Source organism: Meles meles, chromosome X (genome assembly GCF_922984935.1).
Source record: "Meles meles chromosome X, mMelMel3.1 paternal haplotype, whole genome shotgun sequence".
Taxonomy (NCBI): Eukaryota; Metazoa; Chordata; class Mammalia; order Carnivora; family Mustelidae; genus Meles; species Meles meles.
Window position 1 is genome coordinate 7,028,610 of NC_060087.1, and position 21,480 is coordinate 7,050,089.

General features: G+C 46.8%; 1 protein-coding gene across 4 annotated transcripts in view; it reads right to left on the reverse strand.

Moving 5' to 3' along the window:
• Nucleotides 1-9,029: 9,029 nt before the first annotated feature.
• Nucleotides 9,030-21,480, reverse strand: part of MID1 (midline 1) — a 339,535-nt gene continuing 327,084 nt past the window's right edge. For all 4 annotated transcript variants that reach the window (XM_045996151.1, XM_045996148.1, XM_045996152.1 and 1 more), the window contains exons 9-10: nt 17,987-18,194; nt 9,030-13,119 (exon numbers count right to left, since the gene is read on the reverse strand). In XM_045996151.1, the coding sequence (XP_045852107.1) occupies nt 12,771-13,119; nt 17,987-18,194 (557 nt within the window). In that variant the 3' untranslated portion in view covers nt 9,030-12,770. The remainder of the gene's footprint in view (nt 13,120-17,986; nt 18,195-21,480) is intronic.

A 21,480-nucleotide genomic window follows, 5' to 3' on the forward strand; every position in this document is an offset into this window, starting at 1 on the left:
GACTAGTTACAGTTGCTTTATTTTCTCTTGCTGTCACTTTTCATTCAATCGGATCTCTTGGATCACCTAAACCTACACATTGCTTCTTTCTGTTCTGCATGAGATACTGGAGGCCAGAAGCATGATTCACTTCTGGGCAATACGGTGGCCAGTGAGGGCAGGTGGAGCCAAGCATCAGTTACGTGATTCTTTTGATCTTGAAACAAATTTGAGTACGTCCTACGTAAATCTAACACTGACATCCTCCCTTCCTTCCTTCCTTCTTTTCTTGTTTCTTTTCCTTCAGTTTTCCTTCCTCTTTCTCCTTCCCTGTCTCCTTCCTTCCTTCTCTCCCCCAATCCTTCTCTTCCTTCCTTTTGGTAGCAAACATCCACTGGAGATATGCACCAAACTAGCGACTGCATTGGGCACCAGAGATAAGAAAAGATAAAAAACACAATCCCCACCTTCAGGGAGCTTAAGTCCTGAGAGAAGAAAAAAATCCGTCAGGGGAAGAAAGGCAGAAATTTGTGGATTCTCCTGAACTGCGTAGGGAAGGAAGAAAGGAAGGGAAGAGAAAATATGGTAGGTTTTGGGGTTGCCATATTCTTTCAAAAAGCAGCCCCCCATATTCTCTATAGAATACATTTTCAGCTGGTAGCAAAAAACAAAACAAAATCAGAAACCCAAAACTATCCTTTCAAGTTGACCTTGGGAAGAGAGGCTTAATGTAAGGACAGCAGAGCGATGGTGTGGCCGCGACCAGGGGCAGGGTCTTCCCTGGAGGTCTGATGTAGACGGTGAGGGGGCCAGCATTTCCTGGACTATTCAGAAATAATCCATTTTTGCAATGCAGAGAAATAACATGAGAACTTAAGTAAATTCCTTTCAGGTATCTTTTAAAACTCACATTGTCACTTCACTCCTTTTTTTTTTTTTTTTTGCAAACAGTAATCTGTATAATATTATCAGCAAGTGTACAAAAATTCCTTCTATCTGAATTCCACAGATATCTCAAATCAGATCTCCTGGGTGTGTGGTTATTGGCAGCTTCCAGATCCAGGGAGAAGCTGGAAGTGTTTCTTCTTCCCACATCCCTGCCTCGCTCTCTCCCGACTTTACTGATAGCCCCCTGGGCACACCGGGAACGTTGACCCATGAGCAGGATGATGGCCACATTATCGACAGTCACCCTGCAAGTGACGCAGTGGCCCGGAGCAGAGAGGAAGGGATAGAACATTGTAGGAAGGTGACCTGAGAAGGTCCTGTGGACAGAAGGAATGGTATTATGAAAGAACATATGTGACATTAGAATGTTATAATCATGTGATGTCGATATTACTATGGATGCACTTGTCTAGGCCAGCGATTCTCAAACAGGAGTGACTGTCCCCTCCAGGGGACATTTGGCAGTGTCCAGAAATATATTTGGTTGTCACAGCTGGGAGGAGCCAAGAGCAGGGATGTGACTGAGCATCCCACCACACAGAGGACAGGCCCCCGACAGAGAATTGTCTTGCCCCAAATGTCCACAGCACTGAGGTGGGGATCTCCCGCTTTCAAGAAGGGACAGCAAGAGGAAAGACTGAGCGATGATGAAAGCAGGCATCCGAAGACAAGCCACAGAACAAGTGACGGGACGAAGAAGAATTTATGGAAAAAACATTCAACAGATACCGGCTTTCCTGTCCTTTGTCTCCATGAAGGTACAAGATTGTACTCGGCAATTTCATCAGACCCCAAATACGTAGGCAAATAAATTTCATAATATCCTGCCTAAACTGAAAAGGAGACCTTGACACCTAGACTGTAATTAGCAAGAATGAACAACTTCCTCACTTTCCCCCAGCTCACAAGGCATGTGAGCACTCGGCCGCTCTGCTTCCTTCCAGAACTCTGAAGGTGACATGACGTCAATCTCCCCGCAGCCCAGTTGTCCTGCAACGTGAAGCCTGGCCATTCCGCGCTGGGGATGATTCTGACGGCTGCGTCTGACGGCATGAAGAACTGTTCCACATTTGTGTCTCGGGTGCTGTCGCGAGCTGTGTGGCTTTTTGTCCAATCAGAGCTGTCCCCTGAGGACTTCCTGGTTTCAAGGGCAAAAGCTTCTGGAAGGAGGAGCTGCCTTTGCAAATCGGCTGGCCCCGCGTGTGCAGTAGCTCTCCGAAGTCATTCAGACAGAAGCTCGGAGTGGTGCTCCTGTGATGGTCCAGAAGCTTCTCTTGGGCCTGACTCCCTGGGCTGCCCTCGGTGCCCGGGATGTTTCCCACGTGGCCATCTGCGAGGACGAGGGAACGTCATCCCCTGCTCACCAAATGTTAGCACTGCTAGATCAGTGCTGCCAAGAAAAGATGGACTGACGGGAAATGTTAAAAATACCAGCACCTCAGGGCCTAGAAATGGAGCCCGGGGGCCAGGGGGGTGGCGGGGGGGGGTGGTGTGCAGGGCAGACGGCCTGACGGTTTTGCCACCAGGTCCCGTGGCATTGCTTAATGAGAACTGCCTGTCCGGCGGCATCAAGGGCTTGGGCTCTGCAGGCTGGTGGGCCCCCGTGAACTCCGGGGTTCAGGGTTCATGCCCTGTATGTCGGCTTCCAGTCAATCATTGGAAGGTTTCAAACATCCCTCCGCAACAGCAACCGTCTCCATTTCAGGATGTCCTGAGCGCCAGGCCTGGAATGCGGGGAGGGAGCCAGAGGCAACCGATAACAGATGCTGCCGCGTGGACACCCCCTCCCCCGTCTGTGCGCACCGGCTCCCCGGGGGCCGGGGGTCGGAGGCTTTGGTGGGGCTCATTGTTCCGGGCTTCGGGCTGGACATTTATTCTTGTCTGGGTCTCCGGCTGCTTCCGAACGGGCCTCACCAAGACGGACTCACCCGAGGCTTGACATGGGTATCGAAACCGAGAATATTCGTCTCTGTTATCATCTACGGTAACTTATTTGTCGGGCGCTGACAACAGACGCCGAAAAGCAATGGATCCGACCACAAGGCTGCACGGCCAGCTTGGTCTGGGATGGCCCTATTCCAGATTGCCCGACGCCGGGCCTTGTTTTCCCCAGCTGACCCTGCCTTTGCTCTTGCGCTCGCTCTCTGGTCGGGGAGAAAGAAAATGAGAACAGGAGGGAAAGAAAGTAAGAATATTTGCCTATTAAGCATGCTGACTCCCAGGAAAGGTTCCTTGCTTGGAAGTCGACTTTGCTGTTAATATAGCTACTCCGGCCTTCTTCGTCTTCTTTTTTTTTTTTTTTTTTTTTAAAGATTTTATTTATTTATTTGACAGAGATCACAAGTAGGCAGAGAGGCAGGCAGAGAGAGAGGAGGAAGCAGGCTCCCTGCTGAGCAGAGAGCCCGATGCGGGACTCGATCCCAGGACCCCGGGATCATGACCTGAGCTGAAGGCCGAGGCTTTAACCCACTGAGCCACCCAGGCGCCCCCCCCCCAACTCCAGCCTTCTTGCCATGGGTGTTCCATGTTATCTCATCGGTCATCCCGGTACTTTTAACCCATCTCTGTCTTTATCATTGAAAGTGAGTTTCTTGTAGAGTGGATATGGTATCTGTAGGAGGGATGAGCCTGGCATTGCTCTTGATTTATGGTCTTTGGGAAATATGGACATGACCGTTTCTTTTATTTATTTCTTTAATTTCTAAAAATTTATTTATTTATTTATTTGACAGAGAGAGAGAGAGAACAAGTAGGCAGGCAGAGAGAGAGAAGGGGGGAAGCAGGTTCCCCGCTGAGCAGAGAGCCTGATGTGAGACTCAATCCCAGGACCCTGAGATCATGACCTGAGCCAAAAGCAGAGGCTTTAACCCACAGAGCCACCCAGGGGCCCCGTGACCAGTTCTTTTAAAGGGGCTCGGAGGTAGCGGAGCTGGGAACACAGGAGGGGAATCTGAGGTCATGAAACCAGAGAAATCAGCCCATACGAAGAAGCAGGCAGGAGCACCCCGTTGGTGACGTGAGACCAAGCTGAATAAGCAGGCAATACAGGCACTGGGTGGAACTCCACGTGGAGGGCTTCTGCGTGCCCGAAGTTCAGTGTAGGCACCAGAGACCAAGTCTGAGGGAGGACAAGGGCGGAGAGCCCAGCTCCTGGGTAGAGTGAGAGAGGAGGCTGGGAACTCTTGCGATACCATGCTGCAGAGTAGAGACTGCTTTCTCGGAAGTCGGGGGAAATAGAGAGGAGGTGGGGCACCGAGGTCAGAGGGGGCCTTCTCTAGGCTTACGTTGACAGGGATACCTTGGAGCCCATTTTATTTGCATCCGGATTGTCTTAGAGTGTGGATGAGTTGAGCCGGCAAGTGAGAAATACATCAGTACAACCGCAGACTTACAACACAGGGACAGGAGCTGGGCAGGAGGGTACAGGAGACGCGGATGGGCGATTTACTTGCCCAAATTGAAGTTTTTATTTTTGCTGATGATTTGTGGTCACTATAAAGAGAGGATGGCGGGGTGCCTTGGTGGCTCAGTGGGTTAAAGCCTCTGCCTTCGGCTCAGGTCATGATCCCAGGATCCTGGGATCGAGCCCCGCATCGGGCTCTCTGCTCAGCAGGGAGCCTGCTTCCCTTCCTCTCTCTCTGGCTGTCTCTCTGCCTGCCTGTGATCTCTGTCTGTCAAATAAATAAATAAAATCTTTAAAAAAAGAGAGAGAGAATGGAATTTGGCTGGAAGGTAGATTTTCTACCTTTCATTTTGATATGATTTTTTATTCTGTACTGTTTGTGGTTTCTGCAAATACAAAGGACTCTTTTTTTTTAAGGTAAGTCTTTTAAAAAGAGAATAGTGTGTCTGTTAGCCATTGGTATGTCTTCTTTGGAGAAATGTCTGTTTATGTCTTCTGCCCATTTCTTAACTGGATTTTTTGTTTTTTGGGGGGGTGTTGAGTTTGATGAGTTCTTTATGGATTTTGGATACCAGCTCTTATGTTCAACATCACTTGGCATCAGGGCAATATAAATCAAAACCACAATGAGATACCACCTTACATGGGTCAGAATGGCTAAAATGAACAAGTCAGGAAACAACAGATGTTGGAGAGGATGTGGAGAAAAGGGAACCTTCTCACAGTGTTGGCGGGAAGGCAAGCTTGTGCAGCCACTCTGGAAAATGGTATGAAGGTTCATTAAAAGTTAAAAAATAGAGCTACCTACGACAAGGCAGTTGCACTGCTAGGTATTTATCCAAAGGATATAATAATAGTGACTCGAAGGGGCACATGGACCCCAATGTTACAACAGTAATGTCCACAATAGACAAAACATGGAAAGAGCACAGATGTCCATCAACAGATGAATGGATAAAGAAGATGTGGTGTGTGCGGGTGTGCATGTTCACACACACACACACACACACACACACACACACGGAATACTACTCAACCGTCAAAAAGAACGAAATCTTGTCATTTGCAACGACGTGGATGGAACTAGAGGGTATTATGCCAGGCAAAATAAGTCAACCAGAGAAAGACACATACCATATGATTTCACTCATATGTGGCATTTAAGAAACAAAACAGATGAACATAGGGGAAGGGAAAGAAAAATAATATAAGAGAAAAACAGAGAGGGAGGCAAACCATGAGACTTTTAACTCTAGGCAAAAACTGAGGGTTGCTGGGGGAGGATGGTTCAGGGACTGGGTAACTGGGTAACTGGGTAACTGGGTGATGGGCACATGATAGAATGATCAGTAGGTTTTACATGCAACTGATGAATCACTAAATTCTGCCCCTGAAACTAGTAATACACTCTATGTCGACTAAATTGAATTTCAATAAAAAATTTTAAAAAGAGAGAATAGTGGATATTATAGGTTCAAGAGAAAGTTTCTAGTAGAACACACTCATGAGAAATCAGAATTCTACTCTATAGTTACTGAGGACATACTACATGGCAAACATTGAACTAAGCGAGTCTTGGCCTCAGACTTCAGGAATGTTACAGTCTAGTGGAGGGGGGGAAGGAACAGAATTAGTAAACAAAACTTAAATACATGCTAACTTGCAACTGTGACAAATATTAGGAGTTGCTTTATGAGATTAGGGGAATTTGGCTCAGACAGGGGGGCCGGGGTAAGAGTCGTGGGGAAATGAGGGTTGAGAAGTAATCTGAAACGTTGGTGGTAGGGAAGAAGGTGAGAGGAGTAAAGGTCTGTGCCGGTGTGGCCAGAATGCAGAGAATAGGGGGAGGGTGGTCCAAGATGGCACCGCGGAGATACACAGGGACCGTGGAGAATCTTACAGGCATTGCAGAAGAGCTTCAGGGAAAGTTTTAAAGTCAACATATGCGAGTGGGGGCCAGGAGTGGGGGGTGAGAATGGCGGGAGGAGTGTGCGGGGCTGAGTGCGATGTGACCCAATTTCGAGATCACCTTGGCTGCTCTGTCCTCTGGGGGGTGGGGTGCAGAGTGGAGTTACAGGTAGACCAGGGATCAAAAAGAAGCGGCCAACGTCTCAAGAGCTGCCGCACGGCAAGACGAGGTCAGTCAGATGTGTACGGACGTCGGCATCGACGCAGGCGTGTTTCCGGCCTCAGCGCCCGCGGTTCGGTAGAGCGGAGACCGCGAATGCCTGACGGAGCGTGGGGAGGTCTGCCGAGAGGTGAGGAAACAGAAACGAACATTTGGGGTTTTTTTGATTCTTTAAATTATTTTTTTTCCTCATGTTCAGTTAGCCAACACATAACACGGCATTAGTTTTGGATGTGTTCAATGATTCATTAGTTACGTGTAACACTCAGTGCTCATCACAACACATGCCCCCCTTAATACCCATCACCTGGGTACCTCGCCCCCCCACTCCCTCCCCCCTGTACCCCTCGGCTTGTTTCCCAGGGTCCAGAGTCTCTCATGGTTTATCTCCCTCTCGGATTTCTTCGAAATGGAACATCTGAGCCGCCCTGTGAGAAGCTTGGCAGAAAATAGGAGGCGCGAGAGGGCAGAAGCGGGAGGGAAAATAAGGCTGGGGAAGCTGTGAGCTTTATTAGCTGAAATACTTCACTGAAATTGAATACCTTTTAATGACCATAATCAAAAATTAAGCTTTGAGAATAAACAGACCGTGCAAAAGCACCAATGTTCATTAAATCATTTTTTCTGTGTCTCTCCTTAATTAGTAATTGGGTTTTGGCCATGACACATTTGTCTGTTAATTGCTATACTTCCTATTTAATCATGCTTTTATAATTCTCCCAGGAGAACATGGCTGAAAAAGATCCAAAGGGAGACCTGAATTCCTCTCCATAAATCGCCCAAGTTGAGATAGGACAGCTACAAGAAAAGTTTTCCATAAGGCCTTAACCCCCTTTTTTTATTTTGTTCTTGAACGTGCATCCCACACAAGAATGATACTCGAGGGAGGCCTTTGCAAGCTGCACACGTCTCCCTTTTTATGCTCCTACTATCATCACAAGCAACTAGCTTCTTCAACATGTCTACTTGTGTATTTTTAAAATAATACCTTAAAAAAGAGGAAGATGCGGGCTACTCTCTGGAGTGTCTGGCATGCCCTTCAAGCTGACTTTGAAAGGTGATTAATTACAGCGCTGTCTGTTCAGTTTCAAAAGTTCAAATTAAATGTACTTCAAAACTCTTATTAAAGGGAATCTATTTTCCACACCTGTCACTTATGAGAAGGGCTGATTCAAGTCAAAATTATGAAAGAGGGAACGCTAATCATTAGAACTGACACGCCCTACTCTACCGAATGAAAGAATCTTCTAATAACCTTTGAGTGGCCCCGTCTTAAGCACTCCGTGACTCCACAAGCATTCCACGAGTTCTGTGCTTTCAGAATTGATGTAATTCAAAGGTGCAAAGGACTTGAGAGCTAAGAGGCCCAGAGCCCCGCCGCCGAGCCCTCAGGGAGAGGGGATCGTGAATGCACCGCAGTGAGCCGAGTACTGGATCCGTTACAGCGGGAGGCGGCAAAAGGACGCCGAGGGCCAAAGGCAGCGCCATGCCTGTTTTTGCAAATAAAGTTTTATTGGAATCCAGCCTCACCCGTTCATTTACATATTCTCTAGGGCTGCTTTCACTCCATAGCTGCGGACTCGAGCAGTGGCCGCAGAGGCAGTATGCCCTGCAAACCCCCCAAATAATTCACTCTCTGACTTCTATAGCAAAGGGGCCGAGCCCCGTCTCCGCCACCAGCTGCCAATCCTGGCGGCACTTTAGAATCTGTTCAGACAACAGGATAGAGTGCTGGGCCACCCTCGAAACCTCCTTTCAGCCCCGATCTGCCAGCAGGGGACCCAGGAATCAGCATTTGTAAACAAGGCGATTTTAACGCTCTGCCGGGTTAAGAATGACCACCTTACATCACGCTGCCTCTAAAGCACATTACCTTGAAAACACACTTCAGGCTGTTAAGTGCACTTTCATAGGGGATAGGGGACCGGATAAAGCCCTCCTGAGCTTCGAGCTTTGCTTCACAAAACTTTGCCAGCATCCTTGTCCCTGGGAGGGCCTCTTAGAATTCAGGGCTGGCACCAAGCCCGGAGATGCTGATGAGGAGGCCTGGGGGCGGGCGGGTAGGGCTGGAGAACGGGCTTTCCTCGCCAGCTTGCCGGCGGTGCGGGCGCGGCAGACCCATGACCACTCTGCAGCGCGCTGCCTTCCATCGAAAGGGCTCGGGGATAGACTTACCGGCCGGCCGCTGGGCTTGTAGCAGCCTCCACTGTGAAAAGCCTCACTCCTCTGCTCCAGCCCCTCCTTGTCCTCACCTCTTCCAAGCCTTCTAGAAGACTCGAAATCAAGTCATTCTTGTTCTGGATCTCCACTCCTGTGTAGGTTTCCTTTATTGTGTTTTTTGTTTTTGTTTTTTTAATTTCCTAAGGACTGCTTTGGGGCTTAGTAACTGTGTTCTGAATGGAGAGAAGTGGGATAGTGGGTCGGAGTTTCCGGAATAAAAGGAAACATTCTAGGTTGCAAAGTAGTTCAAAATGCCCAGCAGATGGTGAATAAATACGTGTGGAAACAATGAGCGTGAAAACACACAATGATGAAAAGGCAACAGAGAGAGGCGACACAGAGGGCCTTGGAACCACACAAAGGATTTTATTTTGAACTAGAAAGCAACAGCAACGGCCAGACCAGTCAGGGCCGAGGGCGTGGCAGCCTGACGCAAGTACCAGGGGCTGCGTTTGTTGGGGCGAAAGGAGCGGCCTACAGAGTCAGCTCGCGTTTCCCAGCTAAGCCGATCGCATCCGCATCCTCGTGGACGCCGATCCCCGCACTCCCACTGACACAGGCTGGGACTGCTTCCCGGATTCCAGGCGTTTACCATGGTTTTGTAAATATATATATTTTTTAAAGTGAAGGAGGCACTGCAGCGAAGGTTTTACAGTGGTGTCCCCCTTTTCTTCCGCTCTCAGGCACTGAACCAATGACAGGAACAGTAAAACATATTTGTGAGAGTTTTGCTTTGAAGAACCCCAAAGAGCAAGTTCCCCCCACCCCCACCCCCGCGGTACCACTGATATTTTGCCCGGATGCTGTTGAGCAACACCCCTGGTCTCTACCCACTAGACGCCAACAGCAGCCTCTCCCAGACATTTGCCAAATCAACCCCTTCGCTGAGAAGCACAATTTCAAACACATCCTCCTGCCCCCATCATCGTGGTCTTTGTCTCCATTTTAACATTTGGTAAGGGTAGACCGGATCATCAGCTTCCCAACACCAACAGCACGGGTAGGCGAGCGTGCACGTGTCTCTCTTCAGGCACCGCACACGTGCCTGGAGCCGAAACGGAATCTCCCGTTCACCGGACAGCGCTGGTTCAGTTCCTGGGAAGTTTAGGGTCAGTTATCTCAGGGCCGCGATCCACTAGCGCATGCGCCATCGGCCATTTCCTCTTCTCCAGCAGTCATCCTTACCAACATCTGCAGTTAGTTTTTGAAGTCTTTTCTTTTTCAAGCTGGGAAGAACATCTTCACCCATGCCCATTCTCCTCTTAATCCATTTGGATTCCTACTTGAATTATACGGCCAGCCACTCTTGACGTTGGATTCAGGTTTCTTCATTTGTATCCACCAGGAAGAGAGGTACCCTGTTTCTGAGTTCTGTTACGAGGACTGGCTATAGAATTTTGGGGGCCGGCGCAAAACGAAGGTGCAGGCCCCCTATTCAAATATTACTCAGAATTTCAAGATGGCGGCAGCCCTCTTCACACACCCACGACATCACACCTGGCGGCCTTGGCTGGTGCCACATCAGTCTGGCTGTATTAATGTAACTGGCACTGCCATCCCTTTCCCCTGTGTCACGATGCTTCCTGTGAAGGCAGGACCTCGAAAACAAAAGGCTGTGACCCCAGTCCACTTAAAAGAATTGTACTGCAGCAAATGTTTATGGCGTGTATTTTTTAGACTTAAAAAAAATCCACATGGAAATCTTTTCTACATCAGGACAGTAATGAAGGTTAACACTGTGGCCTTTCACCATATACATATTTTCCTGTAAATATGACAACATGGAAATCGTAACTGCTGCTATGCACAAGGTTTTTAAGTTAGCAAAGAGTGAGACTTCCACAACCAAATTATAACATAATCCCTCTTGTCCTTATAAAAATAGCCAAAACAGAAACTAAATAGCTTACAGTGAAAATTCGAGTAGTAACTTCTTTATATTGAAAAACATTATATTCATGGAAATATTGTCCTTGTAAATGCTTTACATTAACATCATAAGGCAAACTGTAGCGTTTACTGGTACCTAGCGACCATGATTTTAAAAAACTCAGAAGCTGAGTTTTAGACCCTTTTATTTAAAACCTGTTAGTGTACAAAGTGCATTAAAATATCCGTTATCCAGCTACCAAAAACAGTATGTAAAAATTACAACCCTTTCAGTTTGTCCAGGGAAGGCAAATACACGTTGTTTTTATACCGTTAAAAAAAAAAAGTTTCCAGAGAATGATTAATTTTTTTCCATTGAGGTGTCCATCTTTTAGATGTGAAACTGTCCTAAGTAGCTATCAAAATATTCATCTGGGTATAAATAATATAGTAAATATATAAACTCTTATCTGTTAAGAAAAAGGAGAGCTTCTGGGGGTGAAGAGGACAGAAGCAGGCATGACGCAGCCCATGGGGTCTAGGCCGGGGCTCACACAGCGCCATGCTCCAACAGTAGGTCTATGGACCGATCTCAGGGAGACAATGGGTTGATTTGGTTAAAAACAAAATTGCTAAAAACAATGCCTAAATCCATCAGTCCGTTCAGTCAAAATGGCCAACTTCAGTAGCTCAGATAAATATTTTAGTAAATGAAATGACTTATAGATGTCACACCCTTCATCAAGATAGAACCAATGCTGGATTCCCGGTCCAAGTCCAAGGGCTGCTTACGAAAGCCTTACTTCATGGACCATTCCATTTTACCAGATCAGCAGGTCCAGAATCCCACCTGACATTCTGTTAGCAGGTTCTGTGAGCGGGTTCCAGCACGGGAATAGTGAGTTTGATTTTTTTGGGGTTTTTTTTGTTTTGTTTTGTTCTTTTTTTGTTTTGTTTTTTTGTTTTTTGTTTTACAACTCTATGGTGAACTATACTAGAATACAGAGAGACCTCTACATCTTTCGAGATGTGTTTAATAAAAGTCTTTTTATAACTTTTGAGGCACATATACTAGTAAGGAGTACTTTATGCAACGTCCCTTGTCATTACCAACTCATAAATATTAAGTATTTGGGGGTGAGTCGTATCTGGGCATGGTAGAGACAGTCAGGGCCCTGTGTTGATGTCCTGGAGAGCAAAGTCAATTCAAAGTGGTACCACCATTTGTAACAGAAAATGTTAATTTCCTCACCCCCAGCAACAAAAGAAGAATGATTTGGGGGAGAGGGAGACAGGACAGCTATTAAATGTAGTAAGCGATGTTACAGGCCCAAAGAAACTATTAAAAGGAAGAACGAAATACATTTAGGTCATGAAAAAGAATCCTACTGCCGATCAAAGACAAATCAGCCTATGACGTTTTGAATCATCAGTAGGATTCGAAGTGACTATTTTTAATGGCAAGCTCATTCTTAATGTTCTCCCAGAACCCTGAATCCTGGGAAGGGTGAGGTCACACAAGGCCAAAGGCTTCAGAACCTTTCTGTCCAACGGGACCCCACCAGCCATCAGAGGGCGATTAAAGATTGGGCCATGGCAGATTCCCAAGTTAATTCTTTCCACTCTCCCTCTTGATCCAAGACGGTTTTGACGTCACACTGAAAACACTTCAAAATAAAGCAGACTAAGAAAGCCCGTTTGCTGCCCTACTAGGTTCGAAACTATTTTTTATTTTTAAGGTAACTGCATATTCTGTTATGCACTGTCGAGGCAACAGGACCCACGATGGGATCAGTATGAGATACGATGATGTGAGGAGGTGAATAAACATACAAAACTATAAAAAAATTTTTTTTTCCTCAAGCCCACAGACCGTGATGACACAAAGGCTGTTGTAATGAGCTGGTAAACTTCTGGGCCTCTTAATGTGCAAAACCAAATAATGTCTAAGAGTTGTAATTCTGGTTATGTTTCTTTTATAAATAATCTATAAATTTTCCTGCAAATACAGGAAAAATTTGAAGAAATCATTAAAGCATGTACTTAATACAAAAGATAGTAAAAGGGGAGAATCGCCTATTTCGAGTCCTATGCTAGCTGATATTTCTGGACACTTTTTGGCGACATTTAATCACACTCTGGAAGCCTGTGCTTTCTCTGTCCCCGAAATGGTGGCCACGACCCTTTGTATTCCCCAGAAAGCAGCTCCCCGTGGCCAGGTGCTCATGGCAGCTGCTCGGTGCAGTCCAGATGGTCTGGGATGGGAAGGCCAGTTATAATGGTCAAGCACTTGTTCCACACTGTGAAGGTGGGGCACACAGGCTGCGAGAAGGTGACGTCGAAGGTGTAGAGGTGGATGGAGTTCAAAGCATCGTAGAAGGCGATGGAACCATTGTCATAGTCCAGCAGGATGCCGACGCGCCGGAGGTGGGGGGCTGGCTCGATGGGAGTTTCCTTGCTGTTGTGTCTTACCACCCAGTTATTGTGACAGCGGCAGAGCGCCCAGGAAGCCGAGTTCTTCCCAATCCACTCATGCTTCGGGGCCGACTTGTAAGCAAGGCCGATGGCATACCTGCGCGAAGAAAACAGCGACGACAAAAACCATGAGGTGCGCTGCGCATGGACATGACCTCTCTTCTCTGGTTTTCGGGGTCACGGAAACATGATTTGCTGTTTTCCCTGCTCATTGTTCAGTGAAAACTTGGCAAAGGCCCTGACGCAAGTGTTCCTCATCACCTTCCTCCCAAACACGCAGTGCGTGGACATGGGCCGCTGGGTTAACTCATATTCCCATTTTTAGTTCGGACATTACAAGAGAATTAGAACTTTGTGTCTCGCTCCCTTTTCGGTTCTGTTTGTTTGTTTTTTACACGCATCATGGCCCACACAACGAATTCTCTAGACCAGGGGTGTCCCAGAGTTGTTTCTGTGATGAGTGAAATGTTTTGCCCCGTTCAGTATGGTAGCCATGAGCCACATGCTTGAACTGTGCCTGTCAAGACTGAAGAACCAGACTTTACATGTAGTTAATTTTAATTAAGTTAAATGATTTAAATTAACTGCATGTGGCTCAGGGCTACCATATTGAATAGCACAATCCTAGACTTCTCCTTCTGACCTACTTCGAATTTTTCGGCTGACCCCCATGGCTGTCATTTTCCATGACTTCGAGTACAGTTCGCAACAGGTAATTGTGGAGAATGGTTTTCACTTCCAGTGTAAGCTCCTTGTCCTCTCCTAGATCTACAACACAGGGACACAGACGCGTCCATCTCGGAGGGTGATTCTGGGGAGTAAAGGGAAGAATACGTGTAAAATCTGGGGCACAAGGCACGGCAAGAATCTTGGGTAACTGCTGTTTTATTATCTTTGCCGAATGCCGCATAACTAAGAAGTCCCAGAATCAGAATTTGAACCTAGGATGACTCAAAAAGCCGCAAATGTAGCTCTGTAATCCCGTCCCTCACCAGAAAGTATGTGACTCATCACCGCCAAGATCCCTTCCGATTACATTTCTTACCACATTTTTAAAAATTCTGAATATCCCAGTTACTCCAAATATACTCTCAACTGCTGGAAAAAGTTAAGAATTCTTTCTACAGTCTTCCTCAATCTCTTTTCACCCTGCTGAGGTATGCCTCCCTAACATTTGCAGGATTTCGGTGATTAAGATAAGCAAAGCCAATCATTCTTAATAAAGAGTAAATGACTTAGAGTTCAACCTTTAATATGTTAGAGCAGAAACCAGTCTAAGCGGATACTGACATAGGGTATCTTACCCAGTGCAGAGAAGAAAAAAAAAAACAACACCCAACTTCATTGGTCTTTGATAAAACGACATTCTTAAAAAAAAAAGTTGGATTTAAAATACAATCACTTTAAGAGTGGTGTGTTTAAAAAAAAACAACAACGAACAGAACATGCTGTCACTGAATTTAAAAAGAGGAGGGACTAGATCCTCAGGTAAGCCTAGTGTCCTAGCCTGCCTGCCATCAGCCTGGCCACCTCTCCTCTTTCTGCCAATCTGGTTCTGCATCCCGGGGAGAATCCTGGGGTTGCATTTCCCAGATTCCTTTCCCAGTGGGAGGCTGAGTCAGGTTCTGCCCCTGTGATAGCTTTGCAGGAGATCCAGAACGTCTAAGAGGTGGGGAAACACTCTTTTCCAGACAGCAGCCAGAGAGACACTTGGGAAAGGCTTTTGTTTGGACTATTGGCCCCCCACGATGTTCCCTATGCCCCGCAGACGCTATTTCCATTTTTCAGATACTGTGGAACCTGCATTTGCCTAACAAAATTAGCCACGTTTGTCCTGTTTCCTTCTTGTTTCTGGGCACCAGTTTTACTTTGTACCAAAGGACTCTGATGTTTATTTCCCATTTGAACCTTCACTGAACCTGCTATGAAGCAGCTGCGGCAGGTATGACTGCCTTCGTGCAGCAATGGGAAAACACAGAGGTTACAATTAGGAGCAGATCCGGAATCTCGCCCCCTCCCCCCTTGACTTCTGGCCCAGTTGTCTTCGCGTGAACCCACGGTGAGTTAACACCATTTCATAAAACACCAAGTGCACATTAACAGCATTAGAGAGTAAGAAAATAACTCCGTGCATAGCCCATTAAGCAAAGGAAAATACCATTATGTTATCATTAATCTGTAAAACGATGTACGTATTTCCATTGAGCTTGAAAGGTGCGGGCAGAAGGTAATGTTCCATTAAGTTACGCAGTGACACTTGGAGAATTCACGATGTATAAAAATTATGTTTCTCAGAGCAATGCTAACATGCCCCAATGGCAGGGATCGTAACATAGACGTTAATTGAAAGTCAGGACGATATTTCACGAGAAAATGGATGTGTCATTAGCTGGTGTAAATCAAGGTGCCCCAAGCATTTGATCATACGGGTCACCCCTCCCCTCGAACACCTCCCAGGAAATGTTCAACTACTTTCTCCATGAGATGTTTTCTGAAACCGACACAATCCGGTGTGTAAAGATCCAAAGTGTGGCAATTAATTTTAGATTTTCCCCCTCTCCTGAGTTGGTTTTGACATCTGGAGGGTGTTTTCAAGGTAATACCGATCTGTGTTTATATAACTGAAGGGGTCTGCTGGAATTTCCCTCACCATTCATCAATGGGAATGAGATCATAATGATCGGGTATCATTTATCATAAATAATTATTAATGGGGTTGTAATTATTTAGACACTGGAGTCTATCCCAGATTAATACAAGCACATTAATTAACTAGAAATGCTTGCTCCTTTGCACCTGGAAAAATTCATCGTGTTTTCCTTCAGGCTTTTATCTTGCCTCAGCGCCGCTAAAAACTGTAAATACCAAATCTGGCCCAGAGCCGAGTGGGGCGGAAGGATTTGTCCTCCATCCTCTGGCAGGATGTTGGAACAGGAAAATGTTCTGGGCCAAGAGAATTGCGAGGATCACAACAGAAGAAAACCTTCTTGCCTGGCCGACATAGGTACCGTTCTGGGGAGAAAGGAGACACTCAAGCTTATGGTTTCACTTTTTAGATCTCAGTGGCCTTGTACCAACACCATAAGGGGCTTAAGACACAATAAGTGATTTAGCTTCCTTATCTCAAACATAACATTGTGATGATACTCCTGGTTTTGGGTTATGCAGTTGGGAGGTGTTTCTTTCTAAGCAAGGATTAGCAAGCTATCGCTCATCAAGTATACCACTGTATGCCAGAAAGACTAATTGGTTTCAAAAACAAAGCATGGTGCTTCAGAGCAGAGATCAGCAAACTGTAACCCATGGGCCGAATTAGGCCCTCTGCTCGTTTTTATAAATAAAGTTTTATGTGTGCAAGGCCATGCCCAGTCACAGACACACGGTCTGCAGCTGCTCTCCCACTACAACCGGAGAGCTGAGTCGTCAGGATAAAAATCATCTGGCCTGCCAAACTGCAACACTGGCTCGCTAGCCTGTCACAGAAAGGTCTGCGAAGCCTTGGGTCAGAGCCTACACTCTGACTGCGGCCTTCCTAACCCTGTCGCCTCCGAGCTTTGCCACCTTGTGCTAATGGGTGTGCGTCCCAGTCATCTCCTCTGTAAATGGGGGATTCTAGCGCCTACCACTGGGGGGCTGTTAAGATAAATGAAGGAGAGAACATCTGCAGGATGCTTAGACCATGCGTGGCCCACAGCTGTGCTAGAGGAAGGAGAGGTCAACACCAATAAAAGAGCAGGAGCGAACAGGTGTTCGTCAGCCAGCCAGCCAGAGGAAGGAGGGCAGTTCGTGGCTCACGGAACAGACAAGGTAAGCTTTGTGAGGTTCGCCAAGCAAAGGCTGGCTCATTCTAACGCAGACATCGCACCCTGCCTGACAACCCCCGCTTTCGAGAGCTCGCCGGGCGAAAGGCAAGGCGCTGGACCTAACAGACTGTTCGAAAGGGTTCCCAGCAACTGCTCACTGCCTCGGCCCCTCCGCTCTTGACTATTTCCAATCCTCGGCCCCGTCTAGAGTCACAAAACATACAAGGCAACAGAAATTCATTCTCTTTAGATGACGGAGAGTAATGTTTTAGAGAAGGAATCGGCACACGTTTTCAATAAAGGGCTGGGGAGTTAATATTTTTGGCTTTACGGACCACAGGGTTCTATTTTAACTGCTCCACTCTGCCGCATGGCTCAGAGGCAGCCACAGACGATGTGGAAGAGCGTGGGCATGGCTGTGTTCCCACAACACTTAGTTTACCAAAACAGGCACCAGGCCAGGTCCGGCCCGCTGGCCGTCGTCGGCTGACTCGTGTTTTAAGGCACGGAAGAGCCGTGTTAGCATACTAGCTCTGTTAGGGACCGGGACTCCATCAACTCAGCTACAATTCTTGCAGTAAGTAAAAAAGAAAAAAAAAATGGATGGACTTAAAGCAAGCTGATTTTCTTACTGGCTGAAAGGAAGACTCGAGGATGGTTTTGCAAATATTCGCTCCTTCCTCTCACCTCCGGGAGAGAGATACTTCCCTAGACCACCAGCTTTGGCTTTGGCTAGGTGACTGGCTTTGGCCAATGAGAAGTTAGTAGACAGTGACGTAAGCAAAGGCTTGGAATGGGCTGGCCTAGCTGTGCTTGCGCTCTCGGGCTTGAGAGAGACGTGACACGGGCAGCCCTCGTGGCTGAAGAGACACAAAGAAGATACCTAGACCCAACTTACAGCTTAAAGCAAAGCCCAGCTGAGATTAGCCTTGGCAACGGATCCACACAAGGGGGTAGTGAGCGAGCAATGATGAATGATTATTGTTTGAAGCCACCAAGTCTCGGGGTGCTCGTTACGCAGCACTACCGTCGCAACAGACACAAAAAGCTTTTCCGCATATTTTCCTGCAAGACGGGCCCTGAAATGGATTAATGCTCTGACAAAGTACAGAATGACATGTGCCTTTTTGTAACTGGACGACAACAGATAGCATTGCCTACCATGTGCTCCCACTTATGACCACTTCCCAGTAATGCCGACCGCTATCAATGAACACATTTCCAGCTACGCCATAGCTCCCTTGGCTGGTGAAGCGCTCAGGCGTGTGGCTCTTTTTGGAGGATGACTCATCACGTTCTACCGTCAAGTTATCGTGGGACACCTTCAGCTTTCGATGTGCAGATTTGGGGTCCAGTTTAAATGGCTGGCCTGGGAACAAGTTTACAAAAAACAAAGAGAGGAAGAAGAGGACCGTTTATTTCAACATGACCAATACTGTATTTTCAGAATCAGGCTTTAAGAACATGGTAAAATATTGAATACAAACATGACCCGGCTTTCACGAACTCCCAGCCTGTCAGTTCTGAGACAGAGATCTAGAGTTGCTACGGCTGAAGATTCAACCATAGCACGGGCAGGGATTAACCACGACATGTAGTAGAAGCTATCTTCGGGGGTCCCAGCTGACACAAGCAGCTCTGGTACACGGTGGCTAAACAGCATTCCCAAGGGAAGGAGAAACGAAGACTTCGTTTTCAACTATTCCCATATTCGATCCAGCTTAAAATGGGGTTCATGCTCAGTACACTACAGACCAGAAGCCAAAGAAATCAAGATTGCAGATTTTGACATAAAGGCTTTACATTATTCTGAAACTGTTGCAAATTACAAATGAGTCTCATGAGTTCAGAATGACTATAAAAATGTGCATTTTTCAGCCCACAACAAGGTTAGGAAAAAAATGTGATCATAACACCTGGGTTTTCTACTCCTGTGTGTGTGTGTGTGTGTGTGTGTGTGTGTGTGTACATATATACATATACATAAAATAAGGCCCCCTGTATTTCATTATTCACATTTGTGTTTTGAAGATCTCACTACATGTAACTTTTTTTTAAGATTTTATTTATTTACTTGACAGAGAGAAAGACACAGCAGAGAGAGGGAACAAAGCAGGGAGAGTAGGAGAGGGAGAAGCAGGCTTTCCACTGAGCAGGGAGCCCGATACAGGGCTTGAGCCCAGGACCCTGGGACCATCACCTGAGCCGAAGGCAGATGTCCAATGACTGAGCCACCCAGGAGCCCTTCTATATGTAATTTTTAAGATTTATATATATATATAAAATACATATTTGTGTTTTGAAGCTCGAACTGTTAGAAAATCTTGGCAGAGTCACCCCCGAGTGTCTTGTCGTAGCTGTTACTTCTTTGAGAATGTAACACGGTCCTGGAGGACTGCCTGTCATTCGACACCACATTGGTGTTAAAAGGCATGAAACGAGTTACGAGATCATGCAAATACCAAGTTGTCTCAAGGCCACCCCCCTCCCCAGCCACGGGCACGGCCATGGCCACGGCCGCAGTTGGCAGGCCCGCCCTCAGGCAGCCAGCGGACAGAGTTTGGTACACTGGCTGTGGAAATCCACGACCCTGGCTGAGACAGTGGCACGTAGAGCACGGGGCAAGGAGTGCTGTGTCACGTCCGCAGGGTCAGAGGATTTCTAGCCGTCACCTGGATACAAACACGACATGCACACCTGTCAAATCCCTTCTCTTAGGACAGCGGTCAGCACATCTTTCTCCTAAGAGACCAGATGGATATTTTCAGCTCGGCTGGCCAGGTAGTCTCTTGTGTGGCTACCTAACTGCTGCTGCGGCGTGCAAGCGGCCCGAGACGAGAGGGAAATGGACGGGTGCGGCTCTGTGCCAATGAAACTTTATAAAAACCGGCAGCCATGGGGCGCCTGGGTGGCTCACTGGTTTAAAGCCTCTGCCTTCAGCTCAGGTCATGATCTCAGGGTCCTGGGATAGAGTCCCGCATCGGGCTCTCTGCTCAGCAGGGAGCCTACTTCCTCCTCTCTCTCTCTCTCCGCCTCTCTGCCTACTTGTGATCTCTATCTGTCAAATAAATAAATAAATAAAATCTTTAAGAAAAAAAAAAAAAACCGACAGCCAGATTTGGCTGGCAGGCTGGATCATCTGCTGACCCATTTTAGATTTCTGTTCACATCATAGAAAAGCTTAAAGGGGATGCTGAGGAAAAGCTTCAAGGGTGGATCAGGGCACGGGCATTGTCAGAGGCTCTAAGAGCTGCTGGGTTACATGCTGAGTTTGAATTTCAGCTTGTCTGGGGAAACACCGCTGTCCTCGGGAATGATCATGCCAGCAACTGTTAAGGAAAAGTATGAACTAAGGCAAGGAGAGTATGAAGATAGTTTTGCTTAAAATATTTCCATTTTTAAAGGTGGAAGAGAGAATGTATATAAAAACCAGTGGACGTTAACGGGCAGACCGGGGAGGGGGGTGGTTTCATTACAGCCGTCACTGAAGAGGGGGGTCGCGTGCTGCTTGCCCTTCGTCCAGTGAGGAATATCAGAACGGCAAAGTCGTCAGGAAGACTGGCCTCATGATGACGGGAGACGTATGCCATTGCGCCTCAACTCATACCCTCGCCTACACATGTGTGGAGTAGCCCCATGTCAGCTTAGGTCAGGCCCGACCCCAACCCCTGCCTCCTCAGCGAGCAAATTCCACCTGTGCCTCAGATGTGTTTCTCAAACGCACCATCACCTACTCTGTCCAAGTTCAAGGCTTTTGCTTCGATGAGGACAAATTAGTTCAAGGACCAAATTAATCATTTACTTTACTAAAGAATTCAATTCATTGTAATATCGTGCATGTAGGACTTTGGAAAACTACAGCCTGCAAGCCAAATCCAGCATACGGCATGTGTTTGTGAATAAAGTTTTATTGAAACCCAAGCACGTCCGTTCATTTATGGGTAATCCATGGCTGCTTTCGCACTGCAGTGGCAGGGGTGAGTAAGAGTGGATGGTAACCAAGACCATCTGACGTGCACAACCTCCAATCTTTTTTTTTTTTAAGATTTATTTATTTATTTGACAGACAGAGATCGCAAGCAGGTAGAGAGGCAGGCAGAGAGAGAGGAGGAAGCAGGCCTCCCGCTGAGCAGGGAGCCCGACGTGGGGCTCGATCCCAGGACCCTGGGATCATGACCCGAGCCAAGGCAGAGGCTTCAACCCACTGAGCCGCCCAGGCGCCCCCACAGCCTCCAATCTTTACTCTTTGGCACAGTGCAGAAAAGTCCGCCGACTCCTCGTGTACAACTTGATAACATCTGTTCAATAATCGCATGTCTAGAAATAGAAGATGACATTATCTGTCTACATGAAATGAATGCGATATCTTCAGTGAAACTGAGGAAGCACACATTCGATGTCTGAAACATCTTCTACACAATTAACCTCAGTGTATGTATTTACTAATTCTTCTCCTACTTAATCTCTAAAAACATTTCCTTCTTTACCAGCAGAAATACTGAGGGGAGAAATTAGCTTCATGCCTAAACGTATGTGGCTAAAATTCGTATGCCTGGAGTATAATAAAGTTATTTGGCTGCTGAAATCGAAGACTTGGGTTAAGTGAGGATTCTTCTGGAAAAGCAGTTAACGGATCCCATTGACTAGGGGCAACC